This window comes from Diplotaxodon limnothrissa, linkage group LG11 (genome assembly GCF_057381915.1).
Source record: "Diplotaxodon limnothrissa isolate DT_005_m linkage group LG11, D_limnothrissa_male_GT1.1, whole genome shotgun sequence".
Lineage (NCBI taxonomy): Eukaryota > Metazoa > Chordata > Actinopteri > Cichliformes > Cichlidae > Diplotaxodon > Diplotaxodon limnothrissa.
In genome coordinates this window covers 37,275,916-37,295,723 of record NC_140606.1, presented here as the reverse complement: position 1 = coordinate 37,295,723, position 19,808 = coordinate 37,275,916, and the positions used below count along the sequence as shown (strand labels likewise).

General features: G+C 38.7%; 2 protein-coding genes across 2 annotated transcripts; both read right to left on the bottom strand.

The window, feature by feature from the left end:
• Window positions 1-859: 859 nt before the first annotated feature.
• rab25b (RAB25, member RAS oncogene family b) lies at window positions 860-13,062 on the bottom strand. Its single transcript, XM_085365963.1, has 5 exons — window positions 12,854-13,062; window positions 5,801-5,996; window positions 3,541-3,734; window positions 2,726-2,806; window positions 860-1,473 (listed from the first exon to the last, which is right to left on the bottom strand). The coding sequence occupies exons 1-5, from the start codon at window positions 12,888-12,890 to the stop codon at window positions 1,358-1,360; spliced, it is 624 nt and encodes a 207-aa protein (XP_085222089.1). The 5' UTR covers window positions 12,891-13,062; the 3' UTR covers window positions 860-1,357.
• Window positions 13,063-14,925: 1,863 nt separating this feature from the next.
• On the bottom strand, window positions 14,926-18,825 carry lamtor2 (late endosomal/lysosomal adaptor, MAPK and MTOR activator 2). Its single transcript, XM_085365962.1, has 4 exons — window positions 18,635-18,825; window positions 17,341-17,503; window positions 17,106-17,195; window positions 14,926-15,437 (listed from the first exon to the last, which is right to left on the bottom strand). The coding sequence occupies exons 1-4, from the start codon at window positions 18,700-18,702 to the stop codon at window positions 15,381-15,383; spliced, it is 378 nt and encodes a 125-aa protein (XP_085222088.1). The 5' UTR covers window positions 18,703-18,825; the 3' UTR covers window positions 14,926-15,380.
• Between the last annotated feature and the right edge of the window lie 983 nt (window positions 18,826-19,808).

The window sequence follows — 19,808 nt, the reverse complement described above, 5'->3', positions numbered from 1 at the left end:
ATGGTAAAGTGACTGTAGGTGTTAATGGTGTCTGCCTCTGTGCTACTCCTGTAATAGACTTGTGACCTGTCCAGGATGTACCCTGACTCATGCCTGGTTGGAATAAGCTCCATCGCCCTGGCAAAGCTGAATTGGATAGTCACAATATAGTCTGAAGACGTTAAGGAAAACCACAGATGTTACAAACATTTACAAAAATTTGATGTGGCTCAGCATTTAAACAGTGAAGTCAATATGGAGGGTCCTTAAACCTGCATTCTGTCTAATGGCCAGCAGGAGGCAACTCCTCTGGTTAGAAAACCTTTATAAGAAAATAGTCCTGCTGCTCACTTGGGTTATTAGTTCAACCTTAAACATTTCTGTGATGCTTTTATGGTCTCAGTCTCGAGCTGAAGTTGAAATTAAACTGAAAACAATGTAAATGTGCTTTCTGTAAATTATTGTCATTTGCTGATTTACATATACGGTAAAGCCCTCAGAGCTGCTCACTCATTGTTTCCAGAGCTTAGAGCTTCAGTGGACACATTTTTAGGTGCACCTTGTGAGTATTAGCTTGGACTGCCTCGGTGCGGCAGAGATTCATCAAGGTACTGCAAACATTTCTCAGATTTTGATCCATATTGACATGATAACATCAAGAGATTTGTCAGCTCCACAGCAGTGATGTTAATCTCCCATTCCTCTGTGGAGGGATTTGGGTACAGTGAATTCCTTTAGTGTTCACGTAACCAGTTTGAGATGGTTTGAGCTGTGTGTCATGGCAGGTTATCTTGCTGGAAGCAGACATCAGAAGATGGGTGCACAAAACCCACAAAGGGACAGACACAAAAATACACAGTGGGTAATTTGTCTCCATTTATTTCTTAACAGATATGTAATCAGTCTCATCATAGATAACCAGCTGGAGCACACGCTCAGCAGTGACAGCAACACTCACAATGAATACAAACATTTCCACCAATCAAGCTGCTGATTATAAGAAAAAACATTGAAACATGCGTCCTCATATTTTAGACATCATACACACTATGATGTGTTTTCAATTCCCTGAATGGATTATGAATAATCTGACAGGTAACACAATTTAGTTTCACCTTTGACCTTTGTTCAGTAGTGAAGAAGTAACTTAAAAGACTGCTGGTGGTTTCCAGCTCCATCTGTTCACATTTTCAACTGTCGTTTTAATGCATCTTACCACCATGCCGGCTCTACCACTCTTAAATCAGTCAATTCAAAGTTGCAGCATTCAAGCCAGAACCATTTATACTGGTGCCTGAGGTTGCCTCCAACAAATTCCAGCTTGGGGCAAAAGGAGGAGTTCCCCACCGTGACGCCCGAGTCCTGAAGGATGGTGGGGTCAGATGTTCTTGCAGCAGGACTTCTTCTCTGTGTCTTCTGCTTTAGGGCTGTTCAGGGTAACTGCACTCATGGGGCCTCGGACCACTTCCTTACTGCTTACCTTCTTGTGAATCTCTAATGGCATGAAATTGATATATATATGATGGCGCAGAAAGAATGAAAAAGTAGAAAAGTGGTTAACAAAATAAAACACAGTAATACCATGGTTCTGGGCCGCACAAAAGTATAGAAGGCTATGATTAGAAATTTACTAATAACTGGCACGTCCACCATGATTTTCTATGCTATGTAATAAGCAGCGCTCAAACCTTTCAAAAATGTGGCTCCACCACTGTGCTTGACAGTTGGTCGGAGGTGTTTGTGCTCATATATTGAGTTTGATTTGGGTCGTCTGTCCAAAGCACATTGATCCAGAAAATGTGTGGTTTGTCCAGATGCAAGAGAAGAGGCTTTCTTTTGATTACTATTCCAAACAAGACACACTTATTCACTCTTGTTCTAATTGTACTGTCATGAACTTTAACCTTTAACATGCTAACTGAGGCCTGTAGTCTCAGAGGTAGCTTTTGGTCCTTTGTGGTTTCTCTTAGCATTGCATGATCTGATCTTGGGGTGAATTTGATGAGACCTATCCTCCTGGGATATCTGGTAACTGCCTTGAATTATTTCCACTGCACAATGATGGACTTTAAATTGTTTGTAAACGGGTTTATAGCCCTTCTCAGGAGTTGCTTCTCCAAAATGTCTTTCCTCCATGGCAGCTGAATGCTCCAGGCCTGCGAGCCTTTTATACAGGTGCTCACACTCGCCGATGATCAGCTGATAGCTGACAGCTGAAGTGCATTTGAGTAGCAACAACCTCTTAATTCCTATAAAAGCAGTACGGGTTAAGTTTTGTCAGTTCTGCTTATATTTACACTTTTGTCGTATAATGCTATCATTTTTCTTCACTGGCTTTTGTTTACTGTGTCTCTTTTCTTCTAATTGGGATCATTTTCATCCTTTTTTTATTGTATATTTAATGTATTCTTTTAGATTATTTAATCCCTTACCTTCCTGCTTTTCTTTTTCTTTATTAAATTTTTATTGTTACGTTTGTCTTCTGTAAAACATTTGCCTGTGAAAAGCATGATATAAATAGATATCACTGGATTTCCTGCTGTTTCTGGAACATATTCTATATTGGAAAGAGGAACTGACCACAGGAGTGGAAAAATTGGTAAGAGTAAGGGTAACAGATGCATAATTTATAGTAAATATTCACAAAATGTAGGAAAAGGAAAGGCAAGGAGAAATGGCATTCATTTATATCAGCAATATAAAAACACATGAAGCATGTGTAAACATAAATAAATATATATATTACCTGCTAAGACAGTGGTAAATGCTGCTTCTACATTTGTAGAATCCAAGGCTGAGGTTTCCAGGAAGAAAAGGCCTTTCTTCTCTGTATTAATAATGATACAAACATTCATGATTAAATTCACATCTGTGCTTATTTTATTTTTCACTTTTATCAAATTGTGTCTCTAGTTTTAACATTGGGGTGTTTGAAATGCGCTCTGTAATAACATTGCATACTCTAGCTTTAATCAAATAATAGGAAATTAGAGCCACAAAGAATGATTGAACAGGAATTTGACTTGATTTCATAGACACAGTAATAGTCTCCATAATTATCAGAAATTAAATTCTGCTGCAGTCCTGGATGTGAATAAAGCAAGCACAAAAGTGAAAACATAATCATTTTTCACAAAAGTTGATAACATTTCAAAAACATCAAAGATGTTTTGCTTTGGAAATGAAATGCAGGCGCAACATTTTTGAGTAACATTTCTTAGTCTTTATAATTCTCTGACATACGTCTTGGGGTTTGAAGCTGCATTTGAACATCATTATATGTTGGAAACATAGAATTTCACTCTGTATCAACATGTTCTTCTTTAAAATCTCAATCTCCTCTTCTTGCAAAAATCATATTTTTGCTTTTAGTTGTTGCTAAAAACAGGAAACATGCAGCTGACAGGTTCTGTGAAATCACAGAGATCCTTTCTGTACCTTTTCTCTCAAGTGAAATGCTGTTCTCAGTTTTGTTGGGGCAACACAAAAAATTCCCATTAACGGTAAATAGAACAGAACACATGCACTAATTTCTAGGTTTAGCACTTGTTGACTTTGTACCTGCAAAGTCTTTGGCCTCCTCATTAGGCACTGATCTCTCTGACTCCAGGTCAGTCTTGTTGCCTACCAGCATTACCACAATGTGGGGGTCAGCATGTTCATAAAGCTCCTTTAGCCAGCGCTCCACACTCTCGTAGGTGAGGTGTTTGGTGATGTCATAGACCAGCAGGGCTCCAACAGCACCTCTGTAATACCTGTTAGGATGAGGCAGCCTTTACAGTTGCACACAGAAATCTTTACGCTTGAACTAAGCAGCTAAATGACAGCGATAATTATGAAGTGATTTAAAAAAAAAAATCAGATTAAAAATCATCAGAGTGACATCGTGTTCATAAGGAGGGAGTAGATGGACATATGTACTCAAGTGCTTATGGTATTAGCTTCAGCTGTCGCCAGTATGGAAGCATAATAGGCAGCTCCTGCCGCCGTCCATTGAAAAAAATTAATTAATGACTTCTGATTGCTCTGAAGTTACGAACCAGTCAATACTTCCCCGACAATCACAATTCTGCTCTCCTCTTCCAGCAGCATAATTAATTCCACTTTAATAGGTTTTAGCTGCTTGTTACAGCACAAATGGGAAATTCCATGGGAGTGAGAATTTGCATACTGGAATAAGTTGGCCAGTAATTACTCAAAAAGCCACGCTGTCAGAAAAGAGCTAATCCAGTGGTGTAGCATATCCTCAGATTTCCCCGTGTCTTAAAAATAAAACGGACATGGTTCTATTGTTTTAAAACCCGTTTCCACACTCTTAATCCTTCTAGTTTAATTAGGGAAGAAAAAAAATACTGAATCAGTTGGAAGAGAGAAGCACTGAGTGTTCAAAGGAACATCACTGTCCTAACAAGTGGATTTTTAAATGTGCCAGTTGGAAAGAAAATGGAGACAAGAATGTGCTTGTGGTTTTTCAGGTAATGCGGGAGGTAACCGAGGATCAGCACCTGTCCTCGTGGCTGTTTTGGCTGATAACAGCACCGCCTTAAGATGTCGACATACAGGTTTGCTCAACAACTAAGCAGCAGGAAAACAGGCATGTGGACTGCAAAAGCATTGTGCGTGTCGGTTTGCAGGTGTGCATAAAAGTCACACATTTTTAAGATGCATTCTTAATGAAGAACACATATTAGTGACAAAAGAAGATTGCAATGTGAACCATTATTTTATACCCACCAGTTTAGATTAATAAACTTTATTTAAGACAAGAGTTGCACATACTGATTGTTGATTTTAACAAACACTGATTGCAGCAGAGTTTTCTGCATGTGCTAGCATTCAGATAGAATGGCAACCTGCCCTGACCTATGAAAACTGGAGTCTCTAGTTCCCCCTATCCCATATGGACTGATACAATGACCTAGATAAAATAGGGTCATGCAAGATGACATGACTAGGTTACAGCCTCCTAATGTGGACTTTGTAGGTCTATAAAATGGGACTGTTGTATGACAACACTGATGTTGACAGACACCTTGTGCATAATGGTGAGACTGTGGTGACAGCTGACAAGAAGGCATTATGTGACATCCTGGAAAAAGAATGTAATGATTTTTTTCTGGACTGTAGCGTTATTCATTAGTGAATTTAGCTGTTTCAGCCCAACTACGCTGGCCAAGTGGGAAGCAAACTGTCAATACAGATCATCTGAGGGAGTTGCCTTTGTGTCCTGTTAAGCACAGGATTTTTGTCACGCCTGCTCCTGCACAAGGACACAGTTGGTATGCGTAGTTGAGTAGAAAGAAAGTAGTTCCTACAGGAACCTGATCAAAATGACGTAAAGCAAACATGAAGCCAGGGGGTCGGAGTTGGCCTGGCACAGACTTCAATCCGGCACACTGGATGTTCATAAGTTGTGCAGATTTTCCTACTGATAAAGACTTCCCCTGTAGCCATTTAGGCTATGCCAAAGTAATTAAATATTAGAGAAACAATTAAAGAAAGTGCTTTTCACTATCTACTATAGAAATTTGTGATTTTTTTTACAACTCAACAGTTTAAAAAAGGACATTTTCTGTCAATTAACAAATGACAGAACATAACTTGTTCACAGTGAAGTTTTACTAACACGACATCTGCAGACTGGTTCTTGTTGACGTTGTATTTTGATAAGCAGGAATGAAAGTTCACATCCTGATTTGAACAATAACCCCTATTATGCATGTGCATTTTATAATTACAATATAATTACTGGGTAGTGAGCTACCATAACCTTCTGTAATTATTCTCATTTATTAGTGGGATATTAGTAGTATATACTCACGCAGATGTGATGGCCCGGTATCGCTCCAGCCCAGCAGTGTCCCAGATCTGAGCTTTGATGGTGAAGTTGTTGAGCAGCACTGTCCGTGTGCTGAACTCCACCCCGATGGTTGTGCGGCTGTCATGGTTAAATTCATTTTTGGTGAAGCGGGACAACAAATTGCTCTTTCCTACACCAGACTCTCCTATTAGAACCACTGCAGAGGACAGAGAGAAATTTTAATTAGACATTTCTTTTTTTGTTGAAAGCCTGCACTCAGCCATTGCAAAACTAACAAAGCCAATCCCCCGAGATCCACTTCATCCTTTACAACCATTTTTGTCTTATGCCTAGGTGTGTCTCCTGTAGTTGCTCCATAAATCCACAGTATTTGCTGTCTGACATTGGGCTAATTGCACAATCAGGAAATAACTTCATGGTGAAAGAGTTAATTATTTGAGCTAAAGCACGCAGAGGAAAGAATGCAGATAGAGGGCAAACAGAGTTAAACGCCTCTGCTTAGTTGTAGTTTGTGGGGTTTGAGTATATCTCAGTGTACACTGGACGAGAGGGTGGCTGTACAATCAGCTGCTTATTTGATTTATTAACAGCAGTAAATAAGTGTGACAGTTTATTTTTTCTTTCACAGTTTGGCTTTAGGCAGTGTTTTTATTTCTGAGTGAAGCTGTGCAGCACACAGATCCTAACCTTTTTCTGGGCTGTTCATTGTTCTTGGTGTGACTGATTAATATTTTTAAAATGTATTTTCTTTTAATGCGCTGCAGATTGTGTTTTTTTCTCCTTCATTTATAAATTCTGTGAAACACACGTTTCCCTCCTGGAAAACTGAAAGCCTTTGGGGTCTTTTTCTCTTTTCCACGAACAAGCCGTTGTTTTTGGAAATAAAACCATCTGCAAAGTTATTCCAAATCAGGTGGAACGAGTTCAACTGCTACTTCCTTTTTGCCAGAGCAACCTACCTACTGAGTAAACAGGAGAAGTAACACAGACACCCCCTGTGTACATGTCAGTGACTAATATTTGGGTTTCAGTTGTTAAGTAGCTGACTCAGAGAGAAAAAAGAGGCTTGGCTTAATTGACAAAGATAAAAAAGTATGACCACACAAAGAAAACAGAAAAAATGAGACCAGTGAATAACTGGATAAGATGAAGTTACATGTAACTGCTGTAGATTCAGTGAGCCAAGGTGTTATGACATCTTCAAAGCCATTAATTATGACATACTGTTTTTGATATTTGTTAACCCCATCTTGTTCCTAATCTCAGCTTCAGCTCATTATTAACGAGGAAATACAAGCCTGATGTCTATACTTCCTGCCCGGATGTGGCTCTAAAAAATGTAGTTTTTCTGTATCTTTATCTGTATTTATCTTTATCTAGATTAGTGTAAATAAATACTGAAGAGGCAAACAACTAGCCTGGCAATGTTGTCCCATAAAACTAAACCTACTCAGTGCATCAAATGTCATTTTGTAAAGAGTTTCTAAAGGTGTTTTAAGGGATAAATCAGTGAAATTTTAGATGTGGTAGTGAATAGATTTTTTGGATAGAGTCAGCTGGCAAGCAATTTCTATCCATGCACATTATAAAAAAACATCAATGCAAGAAGTTATTCAGTGGTTTAGTGAAACTTTTAAGTTTGAGGTGAGCTAAAAACCCTACCAATGACAGAGATGGTTTACCTGGGCAACCAGAGCCTGGACCGACCGCTATAGTGACCAGCCGTCCACAACAAAGAAATGCGTGATGTCGGGGTGTACACATGTCCAAGAATAAGAGGATTCTACAAAAGTATTATTTATTTATTACATAAATAACTAGTGAGTCTATGATGTCCCAGTGAATATTAAAGTAAAAGTTACATTTTAATAATGTTTTAAAATTACTGCGCAAATAAGTTCCATGGAGCTCTACACAGACAGCTGCTGAGTGGTAAGTCTGCCTTTGGAAACAGGGATGTGAAGTAAACTGGGACTGTTGTCCCAGGAGGGCCATACCAGTAAGCTTATACAAGTTCAATTTAATAAATTTGGGCAGAATTGAGTTCAGCTTAGTGGTGCAGCCCTCCACAGCAGTCCCAGGCTCTCATATGGCTCCTTGGAAACATTAATTCCCCACCCCCGTTCATCAGTCTAACTATTACAAACGTGAAGAGCTTATTTCTCCCTGCAACTGCATGGAAAATTTAAATCAAGAATTCTCAAATAGCAAAAGATAAATTTTTTTGTGTATATGTGCAGTTACCGGGAAATCTAAAGTACTTAAAGATTTTTATCACGAGACTAAATTCAGCATTTGCCAGTTTAAACTCACATATGCTGAAAACTGTTATTTTTAGAGACAGACTCTCAGCAGGGTTGAAGATATTTAAAGTAAAGACGTGATCAGTTCTTCACCTTGATAGCAGTAAATTGTTGACTGCATGAACACGCTATTGGAGCTGTAGCAATGTTCCATTACCACGCTAAATGCTGAGAAAACAATCTCACCATAAGATCTAGTTCTTCGTAACTGTTCTTCATCATCAGGGTTGCCCATTAATGCAACGTGTTAATTTTCCACTTCCATCTGCTGAAAAAGCCGGTGTGATTTCCAATGTCAGAGCAGTTACTAATTTAACTGTGGAGTGACACTTTTTTTTTTAACTTATCTTCTTTTCTAAGTCTTGCGAAGGAACTTTGAACCTTGTCTAACATGGCCAACAGCTTTCAAAAATGTGAAAAAGAACTCCAACAAAACCAAACAACAACTGAGCAAAACTCCATCTGCTGTTTTGGATTTATTGAAAGCTGCAGAAAAGCAAATAAATTCTGGGAGATTGTTTTCTCCACACTGCTGTTTCCTTGAATCAACATCAGTCAGGGTTTGAAAATAATTTGTTTTCCTTTTTTTTAACTCTCTGAGCCACAGGACATAAAAAGTGCTATTTTCCGCACCTTAACACCGGCTGAGTCCCATAAAATCTAAAAAGACAAATAAGTAAGCTGTGCCTATGTTTGACCTGAAGTCTGAGGTCCTGCTGAAGAATATTTTAGGTTATTGTTCACCAAGATAAGTGCGCTGCTTTTGCTCCCCCCTTTTCTCCTTGTCTACTGAGTAACTTCTAATCAAACAATGCCTCATGTTTCCATAGCAACACAGGACAAGCGGCCTTCGAGCATGTGGCCAGTCTGGTTTGATCCTGAGGAGGCCAAAAGCTTAAATTTTCACTTGCTTTGCTTTACTTTGCTGTCATGACCTTCAGGCCTGGAAATGTAGTTGGTGTAATGTACACAGTTCTGCTGCAGGTTGAAACTAAACACCTTAACGGGTGAATGTAGGGTTCACTTACAGCAGTGGGAGGAGCTTGTGGTCTGCTGGTCATCCCCCAGGAAACACTTCATTTGGGGAATTTTGCTGAAGTTTTATACACCAGTTAGGACCTTTTACATGTTTATGGTGGAAAGGCTTCTTTTTGTTTGTTTCTTTCTTTAAGAAAAATAAAAATCGGGCGTGAAGCTCTCTGGCATTCTGTACCATTGTCATGTAATTATTCTCAGCTTTTCTATTTAATATTGTCCCTCCCGAGTTAGCACACATGTGGGTATGATTAACTCTTTGGTCCCTGTGAGAGCTGAGGCTTCTGTCCGATATCAGTTTTATTTTGTTTGAGCAGCAGCCTGTTTCAATATGCACGTAGAGCCAAACCTGCTGTCATTTCTAAACACCTGGACTTTATAGCTCAAATACGATTTTGCAGGATTTGTGTCCATGCTCAAAACTCTCTGCAGTTGCAAATGCTTTGGATGATTTTTATAAATCATTTACATTTCAACTGGCTTTAAATCTAAGGAGGACAGGCAACATTATCTTAAGATTAGTCAGCAAACTAGCAAAAACACTTCTGAACAAAGAGAAAAAACTATTGCATAACTTACTCTACTAACTACATTTTCCACAAAAGGTTCAGTAATAGCGCTTCCACCACCACATTATTTATTATATTTTATTAAGATGCCATGGTACACACCCTACAATGTTTCCTGTAACCCAAATATCATGTATACAGTGCATGTAGTGTTCTTTTCTTGTATATTGTTTTATTTACTTTTGCACCTCTGTAATCATAATTCTTAATTTTACTGGGGGACAAATGTGTGCGTGTCACCTCAACCCTGCCTTCAGATCTACAGTTATACTTAACAATACCAAAACCACATTAAATGTTCATAATGGCATCCTACATGTTCATTTGAAAGAGTCAATATTAGTATGTACATAAGCCTGCTAATTAATTTTAATATCTAATTACCAATTCAATTTTATTTAAATTTATACAGCAAAGCATTTTAGGCAAAATGAAGAGACAGGAACACCAAATTTGGCGCTATATAAATAAAACTGAATTGAATTGAACACTAATACAATACCTCCTTTTCCAAAAATCTGCTCAAACTGATTTCACTGATTAGTTTCTTTGAGCTATCGTTGGATGGATTGAGGCCTGCACACATGCTGAAAAAGGCCTCTAGTTTTGGTTTGGTAGATTTGGTTTCCTGGGAAGTTTGTTAACGTTTATCAGCCAGAGAAACATCCCTTCACTGTCAAGATCAATACTGCAATAACGAGTGTCCATTAGAAGCAAAACTTCCAGGGAAAAATGATTTTTAAAACCTCATTTTGGTGAGAGCTCTTTTCAGAAACACAAAAACTTGGTGGTGATGTGCTGCTCTCGCTCCTCGTGCATGCAGTAATTTGTCCTACAGCAGGATGCATGATGGTTTACAGTGTCTGGATGGTGACCACTGGTTGCACACTACTTATTATGAGGCACAGTTAGATACTTTTAGTGCACTATTTAGGGTATAATGATACTTGGTGAATATCTGAAGATACACCCACGTTTGCTAACACCTTAGGCCAATTAACCAATTGACTAACATGTCTTTGGACTTTGGCAGAAATCTGGGGAACCTGGAAAAATCTCAATACAGACCAGCAGGTTCACACCCAGATCACTGATGCAGTCAGGCGGCAGCACAAACCACCGTGCTACCCCTTTGTAAGAGTTACTATGAGTCACATTTGCATCTCATTGCCTGTAGGCCTTTTTCACAACAGATTATTTGTCTTGTCAAAGCAGGAAAAGCACAGGTATGGATTTCACTACACCAACAATGACCCCAGCTTCATTAAGTGTTTCAGTAAACTGGTCCAGTGAGCCAGCATTCACAGTGCTGAGGCTCTCCTTAAGCAGAAGACAGGAGTCATTAATGTGATGAATTCACTTGTGGCTGCGTGCTGATAAATTAAAATGTTTGGTGTGAAAACACTGTGGAAGGAGTAGCCAACACACGCCTGCATGCTTTGGTTACAATAAAGCCCCCTTTGTCCTGTGAAGTGTTTAAAGATTAAAGTCTTTATCATACCGACAGAGTTTTTGTGGCAAAGCTGTGTCGTGATTTTTAAGATTCTTTTTCGGTTGTTCTGATTTTATCTGGGAATATGGACACAGAGCGTTAGGACATACACCACAATGCTCTATAATCCACAATAATACCATTTGCTGGGTGAGTCTGTGTGTGATCCCAGTGCCTTTGGAGGCAAATGTAGACCTGAGGTAGGGGGTCGGTGTGTGGACAATGAATAGTTGCTGTAGCATCTAAATAAATAAAAAGCCTGCTATTATGACTTGTCCTGCCTATTATACTGAAGTACAAGGTGAAGTATATTTTGCACTGTAGTGTTCTGCAGTCGCGTCCATCTGGCCACAAAAAGCGTGGGCGTCTGCAGGGCTTCGTGTTCACTAGCTGATTCGGACTCTCACATTCATGGAAGTGGAAACTCACACTAGCATGACAGTACGTTTCAGACTGGGTTTTTTTTTCTTTTTTTGGATATGATGTCACAGAGAGTGGGTTGCTCTTTCTGGCTGTGGATGCAGGAGACCCACTGTGCTGTTCCACCCTCCTCCGAGAGGGGAGACGTTCAGAAAAAAATGTATTAAAGCTAAAACTGAGGGGCTGATCCAAGGCCCAAGCATGACTCATGCAAAGCTACTTTAATTCCAAGAATAAAGATGAGCTCATTAAGAGAAATTCAGCACCTTAAGCAGCAGGATATTAGTTTTTCCATTAATTGGGAGTCTGTGAAAGTAGACGGTATCAAAAGTTGGAATAAATGAAGTCAGTGTGTATGGAAATGACTTAAGCAAAAAAAAAGAGAAAAAGTTCTCTGCCCATAGCAACAGCCCCAACTTCCTGAATGTAAATTTTCAATGTAAATTTGAATCCACAGACTGTATATAAAAGATGGCTACAGGCATGGTGAGGTCACCCACTGGTTTTCCATTCTGCTTTTCCAAGCTTCTACATTAGCGCTTTGGTCTGGCTGTTAGTTGTCTTCATTATTATTAATATTATTATTATTATAGCCCCGGTTGTGTCCACTTGGTTGAAACGTGCTGGTCCTTAAATGCTACCATGTGGAAAAGCACGATAGAGCAAATACTTCCTCTGTTGTGCAGACTGAATTCTAAATAAAATTATTAAAATGTGCTATCAAAGCTAAAGCGGGTGATTTTTTTAATAACAGAAAATAATTTGTTTACAGTGAAGATTTACTAACGTGACATCTGCAGACTGGCTCTTGTTGACACTCTAGTTTGACAAGCAGGAATGAAAGTTCACATCCTGATTTAAACAATGGCCCCTATTATGCATGTCCGCCCACAGAAACAATATGCTGAAATGATGATATCACTACAGTACTGCTCGGCTTTGTTGTATTTCACCTGGAGCAAATATTTCAAACAGCTGACTGAGCTGCATCCAGAGACCTACTGTACGTGCACACTGTCGTGCATCACTGTGTACCGTTTATTACTGATCTGTGGCATTCTGTTGACACACAATCATGCATACTCCTCTGCTCTTGTTCCTGGAAACTGCCAAGTTAATCATAAACAAGGAAGTATAATTAGAGTCCAACTGGACATTACTGTGTGATACCTTTCTGACACTTTGGGAATATGCCTGGTGATTGACTAAAGCGTGCAGAAGGATATTTACTCACCCTTAAAGACAAAGTTGTAAGCCTCATCTGACCCCATGTTTTGTCCATTCAGTGTTGCCTCCTCCCAGTTTACAGCAGTCTGATCACAGGATGTAAGATGACACTGAGCAGAGACCAAAATCAGCTTGACTTCAGGGAAGAAACTGGCAGCAAAAAAGGTTTTAACACGAGTGGCAGTCAACAGCTTTCCTGACCTTCACATCCTTCCCCTCCCGTGTGAGTTAAGAGAAGGCTGACTTGTTTAAACAGGACATGTGGAGCGTATCCAGGTCGTTCTCCTGCAGCAGGCGGGGCCTGAGTCAGGAAAAGGCAGAGCAGCAGTGGAGGTGTGTCCAAATAATGGAGTCACTGCAGGGCAGGTTGGACAGGTGGGGCCAGTGGCAGGTACAGCAGAGGCGGACTCTCAAACGCCTCCTGGTGGAGGAGACGGCTCCAGGAAGCGAAACTGCCCTGAAACAGAGCTCACATGCTCCTTCAAAAAACCTTACCCTGCATCACCACACCTGTCACTGTACATCCTGTCCGGTCAAGCTCCTGGACAATAACAGACCAAAGTGCAGACAACAAACAGACTTTCTTTAAGTTAAAAACGAGTTTCTAAGATCAGTGTAAAAGGTTGGGCTCAGTTTTAGCTTTCTGTTTTCATCACAAATGTGTTTCTGAGAGGACAAATCAACGCACAGCTGCTTGTAGATAATGAGAAGTAATTAGTATTGAACACAACATCATCAACTCATTACTAAAAGAAATGTAATAGCCCAATATCACTCAGTATTTTCCTTAAATGGTACTTAATAGAAAAACAAAATACCGTACTTAAAGAAATGATGATACTCAGCCTGCGTATGCAGTAAAACGTCTTCCTCATTAAAGAGTTTTGTCTCCTTCGAGCAGCAAATAAATCAGTCGTCTGTTGAGAGTGATAACAGTAAATGGGAGGACGATGTGACTGCTGAGAGCACAGATATGATACCAGTGTATACAATTAAAATATTAAAATAATTGTAGGTCGCTAGAAAATAGTCACACGCAGTAAAAGAAACAAATGAAATCCCGATGTGTAAAAACCTGTTTAAAATGTATATTTAAAGAAAACAGATGGAGCCAAACAAAATAAGAGTATTAAACACATTCAAATTAAAGGGTTCAATAAGAAGTTAAAGTTGCTGAATGAACAGCTGTTTCTATGCGCTTCCATGAAAATACGCTGCCTGTGGCCTCACAGCACCGTGACCCTGAACTGCGTAAAACGATAGAGAGATACTGACAGCAGCCTGAGTAACGTGTCAGTGCTGCTGAGATTATTGGCACTTTATGGTACTTTAGTGTTTTCCTGAGTCACTTTACTTAAAGGTTTAATGTCTTACTTTTGTACTTCTGTAATTATCTCACTGCTTTTGTTTATTTCTGTTTGCGTGGTGTTTTGGACTCTGTGTTCTGAAAGCAAGCACTTCTTTGTGCATCAGCAAGCTTTATTAAAATGTTCTGTTCTTCTGCATTTGGTTCTTTTTAAAATATCTGATGATTCAGACGAACTGGAACGCCTTAAAAATGAAAATATAAGTTGAACAAATGTCATTCTTTCAGCAACATTTCAGTGTGATTTGTCATGTTTCAGTATCTGTGCATAAAGAACAAAAGCAGCCATTTACCCAGCGACTGACCGCTGGAACAATAAAGTAGTGAAACTTATGCTTTCTGGGTTCTTGTCGTAGATGCAAGCTTGCTACGTTACCCTTCCTGCCCCACGTTTCCATCATGTTTTCTTCTGTGGTGCCAGGAAATGAAGCAAGGCAGGGCGAGCCCCCGGCTTGTCAACGCTGCCTCTAAGAATTAGACATTAAAACTAATTCCAGGGATTCTGGGTCAAAATTTTAAAATGCATGTTCAGTTTTTTTCTTTTGGCATGTTATTTCCAGGTCGTGACAACATTTTTATTTTCTAAAGCCCTCTGTACATCACACTGTTAGTTTTAATATACATCTACACCTCCATCATTCCTCTCGGTCACGTCAGCGTAGAGAACAAAGATTGTGCAAATTTGAATGTACATTTCTTTTATTTAACACCTCTGAAATAATACAATCATTCTTAACTGCAGCTCAAGAAAGTTCAAAGTTTCCACACATATTTCTCTTTTCATGAGATTTGAGCTCCTGACAAGTTTCAAAATGCTCAAATTTCTGTGTAGCCTTGATCAGCATGCCTGAGCGAAAGCTGCAAATGAACAACTCGACTGTGGGAACGTTTGATAATGGAATCATTTCAGCAGACAAATTTAGCCAAATTTTGAAGGGAACGTATTCACAAGCGAGCGGAAAGAGTTACGCACCATACAAGCTGGTAATTTTTTAGTACAAACACACATAGATACATATATACACGCGCACACACACAAAAGCTTGCCCGTTCATTGACATATATGCATTATGCATTTAGTGAACAAGCAGAGTGGCACAGTAGTCCATGAATGGATCACATGGATCACATGACATAAGCATCCAGAAGAGCGTGAGTCACATCTCGACTACGACGCTGCCACTTGAGTTAAAGGTTCCTCCAGATACTGGACCAGAGCTTCTGCCTACAATCACAACACACACAGCACAGTTATGTTTGGAATAAATACATATCTTTTCAGCATAACAAAGTATTATTATAAATAATCAATATAAATTCTACTTGCATAACAACCTTCTGATGTGAACAGGACAACCTGTATTTCGTTGTGACATATGATATTTGACTCAATACATTAAATTTTAATTTTGATCAACATAAATGTTAAATGATGAGCGGGTGACATGTTTTATGATGCTTATAAATGTTAATCATTATCATTGAGAATGTGATTGAGACTAAATTTTAAATGTCTCTTGTGACATGTCATGAACTTGCAAGAAAATTTTGCTTTCTTGGAAGAAGAAAATTTAGTGATGTAGTATTTATTAATTAATTAATTTTTATAAATCAGCTTGGTTGAATCTATCCACAATGGAAAACAAATGGAACAGAAAGCCTTGCCTTGTTCAGACATCTGTTATCTGTTACCCGGACGTCCTGAATACAACACGAGATTAGTCAGCCTCCGGAGGCTGTGTCAGCAGATTAGCTGACTGGGAAAAGTGGCTAAAGTTCTGACTAAGAAAAATTGGAAGCACATTCAAAAAGATGGACATAGTCTTAAAAAAACAAAAACAAAGCTCAGTCATACTGAACTCATTATAAGAGGCACTAGTTCACTGTTACCTCTGAGTCAGACTTTTGTTAAACTAAAAGCATGTTTTGCCAAATTACATCAAACTGCTGAACTTCCTTCATTAGCAGAAATCCTCTGCCTCCGTAAAAGAACTCTGAAGTAAAGCGGAGGTAAAATTAAAAACACAAAAAGCTAAAAATAAATAAAAATCCTTGTTGTTTCATGTATTTATGTGCAAACAAATAATGAGCCACACTTTACCCTCAGCTGTTTCTATATTAAATCCATTCTCAGCTGGTCTGGAGGCTCAAAATAAGAGTTTTTATTCATTATTTTGTCTTTGCATGCGAGAGCTTCTATATGATTTAAAGAGACATAAAAGTACTGCGATCATTCATGTTCAGTCACAGGTACTGACAATAGCAGAAGAGTAATAAGCAGCTACTGAAAGAAGCTGCTTATTACTATTACAATGTTTACGCTGATTTAAGAAGATTTCTTTTAAACTTTACAGTAAACTGAATTTAAACCTGCCAGTCGGAAAAAATAAAAGTATTTAGTGACATCTCACAGGCTTTAGAAAAGCATGACAGGCAATAATTGCCAGTTACAGAATCAGTATATTAAACTGTTGATTCAATGCGTCAAAGACACCGGCCGGCTGCCAAATTCAATATGCTACAGATGTTAAGGTTTCTATTTTTTCTGTCCATTTAGATTTGACTAGAACACTTAGTCTGCGCGTAAAGTCCACTTAAAATAGTAAAACAACATGCTGGGAAATCAGTTATTGTCTCAGATGCTTAATAATATAATTAACGACTTATGGATTTAATAAATATTAATATTAATTAATTACATTTCTGATTTTTTTTAACTTAAAAAAAACAACTCACAAATTGGCAACAAAGAGAACTTTTACTTTATATGAGTAAATTTCCAGTATTTTCAAACCTGGCCCTAAATCATTAATAGAAACAGTAACAGTTGTTGATGATCCACATTCAGGATATGAAACATTATCTCATGAAAAGGCGGAGTTTAACCTCTAACCTTGGCTTTAAGCATCCCGAAGCCCACCGTTTCTTTGGCGTACATGCACAGCAGCAGGTTGGCGACACGAGTAATGGCCACTCTTCCCTCCTGAGAACGACAATGTTAAAGGGAAGAAGACCACAGTATCTCAGTTTATTACTTAATGATCGCTCCACTTTTTCTCACATCACACAAATCTTTCACATATACCTGAAAAAAAAGTAATAAAAGATGATGGAACAGCATGTCTCACCATACAATCCATGAGAATGAATTTGAGTTTGTCTTCGTTAAAGGCTTGATGGCCGTTCTTGTCATAAGCTGCCCAGATGTTGCTGGCGATAGCAGCTGTCACTCGAGCGTCGGTGTCCCCGTACCCAGAGTACGCCAGCAGTGAGCCTTCATTATTCAGTAAGCTGATGAGAAACCACATAACCAGCAGATTAATATTAAATTAATATAATAACTTTCAGAGCACAAAGTTACCAACTAAACAGAATATATACTCTAAGGTGTATACTACACGAAAATGTATTTTATTTGTATAGGATTTCTTACTACACCATTTTACTAGGCAAGTCTGTTTAAGTAGTTTAGGACTACTTTGAAAGTTAGGACAAAAACACCATATGTACAGTGGTCCCAGTGGTAACGGAGCAGATCCCAGGAACAACAACGGAGATCTCTGTCCAGAGGAGCACAGTCCTCGGGGCAGCAACGATACTGTGCAGGACCCTAAAAGCTCCCAGGCCTCCCAGGGTAGAGGTCTGGGAGCTTGAAGGACCCCTGCAGTGGCAAGAGTTTTTTTTTTTTTATTATTATTATCCCCATTAAAAGCGTATATAAATGGTGTCATATACCAACTAATGACAGAAATAGTGATGACTACTTGATTCTATAGGTGTGATTTCTTTTTCGTTTTCAAAGAGGAATTTTGGTGACACCTACTCAGGTAAACACAACTGATCAACATATAGTCTCCGTCTGTATTATCTTACACAAAAAAATCGTTTTAGTACATATCTGATGCCCTTTTTCCTCTTAGTGGAAAATATCATTACATAAACGGTTATTTTAGTTTGTAACTGTGTATTATTTTGATATAAAATTAGGACAACATTGTCAAATTTACAAAACTAAGTAGGTAAACAAACAACTGTTTATTTTATGCTTAAGGAAATTAAACCCCTGTGGGGGGAAATGCCTGACATGAACCCTTATCAGTTATTTGGGACATTATACTGAGACGGAGATGATGATCAGATACACTGACTATATAATAAAGTACCCTGAAGTTTGCGTTGAGCACTTTCAAACAGACTGTGCTGGTCGTGAAACATTAGAAGCTCCTTTATGCAGGATGCACACTGTTTCATATAATTACGTTTTAGTCGCCCCGCAGGGGTTATATTCAGTTTTATCGAATATTCAGAAGACTTATCATGTGTATTGTCTTTAAATTTATATGTAATCGTCAAAAAATGCACCGCTGAAACTCCAGCAGCAGTTAGCATGTGGCTAGCTTGCGGCTAGCTCGCCGTACTCACAGAGTGCTCTGGACTCCGTTTGTGTTCGCCTGGCTGAGAACCTGCGTCAGCGCCTTCGGCCGTAACATGGCTGTTCACCCTCTGATATAAGAGATCGAATATAATAACACTTATTGAATTTACGGGACGCGACGAAGAGCTTTAAAGTGCCCAAACTGCTCAGAAACACACAACCAAGTCAGCTGATTCGGTTTTCATTTCCGGGTCCGATCGCAATGCATCACGGGAAATGTAGGTATTTCAAAACCTTATTTCACCCCTAAATTCTTTTATAAATACCACACACAGACCACAACGCATGCGTCAGGGTCAGTGAAGGTTAAAAAAAGACCAGGGAAAAAGGGAGTGAGTGGATGGACGTCGTGAGGGAGCAAAATCACTAAGAAAATTATTTTTTCATTTTTTTAATACAATTTTTTAAAACACCTTTTAAACAAAATATCAAATATTCTGATAAATATAAATATCATAAAATCAGATTTTAGATCAGATGCAAATTTGTGAAAAAACACATGGAAAATTGTGTTGTTTTTTTTTATTTGATGAGCTTTGCAATCTGTCCAAGGGTATCCTGTCATTCGCCCCATGAACCGTCCCCCCGACACTAGACTGAATACCTCAATTCAATTTTCAAAGAAAACAAAATTAGAAGACCATCAATAGTCCTGTCCAGTAATATCCTTTATGCTGTCTTTGACCCTCATAAATGTGTATGTGTTTATGGCGTTTTAACCGTTTTAACCGTTTTTTCAGTGTCCTGTTACACACTTGTAAAATATGCATTTTTTTTTTTTACCATGCTTGCTATCCCATGTTTACCAACATTACAATATTAAAGAGACCCTTAATTTGCCTATTTATTACTCACTTTGACATGTAGAGCCTTGATTCTAACAATTTCATGTCTAACACTGATAAGATTACAAAGATCGTGGTATATACATAACATTTTTCTTTTCCTGATTTAAATAATAATACACATTAGAGGTCCAGCTGGTACCTGCTCCTTGAATCTGTATGACTTGGCTTGCATCCACCAATAGTCTTGGGTTGGTCAACATCAACAGTGCTCTCAGAATCAGTGTCTGCTAAAAGTTTGGATTTCTGCATCTTCATGGAAAATTACAAACACTGGGATCAATCTGAATGTCATTAGTAACACACTATTTCTCTT

Bases quoted from the DNA above. Each gene is read 5' to 3' on its own strand.
- rab25b (XM_085365963.1), bottom strand. From the start codon at position 12,890: ATGGGGTCAGATGAGGCTTACAACTTTGTCTTTAAGG. The intron at 5,997-12,853 runs GTGAGTAAATAT...TGTCCTCTGCAG, and splicing joins TTACAACTTTGTCTTTAAGG to TGGTTCTAATAGGAGAGTCT. The intron at 3,735-5,800 runs GTGAGTATATAC...TCATCCTAACAG, and splicing joins TACCGGGCCATCACATCTGC to GTATTACAGAGGTGCTGTTG.
- lamtor2 (XM_085365962.1), bottom strand. From the start codon at position 18,702: ATGTTACGGCCGAAGGCGCTGACGCAGGTTCTCAGCCAGGCGAACACA. The intron at 17,196-17,340 runs GTGAGACATGCT...TGTCGTTCTCAG, and splicing joins TCATTCTCATGGATTGTATG to GAGGGAAGAGTGGCCATTAC. The intron at 15,438-17,105 runs GTTAGAGGTTAA...TTGTGATTGTAG, and splicing joins TCGGGATGCTTAAAGCCAAG to GCAGAAGCTCTGGTCCAGTA.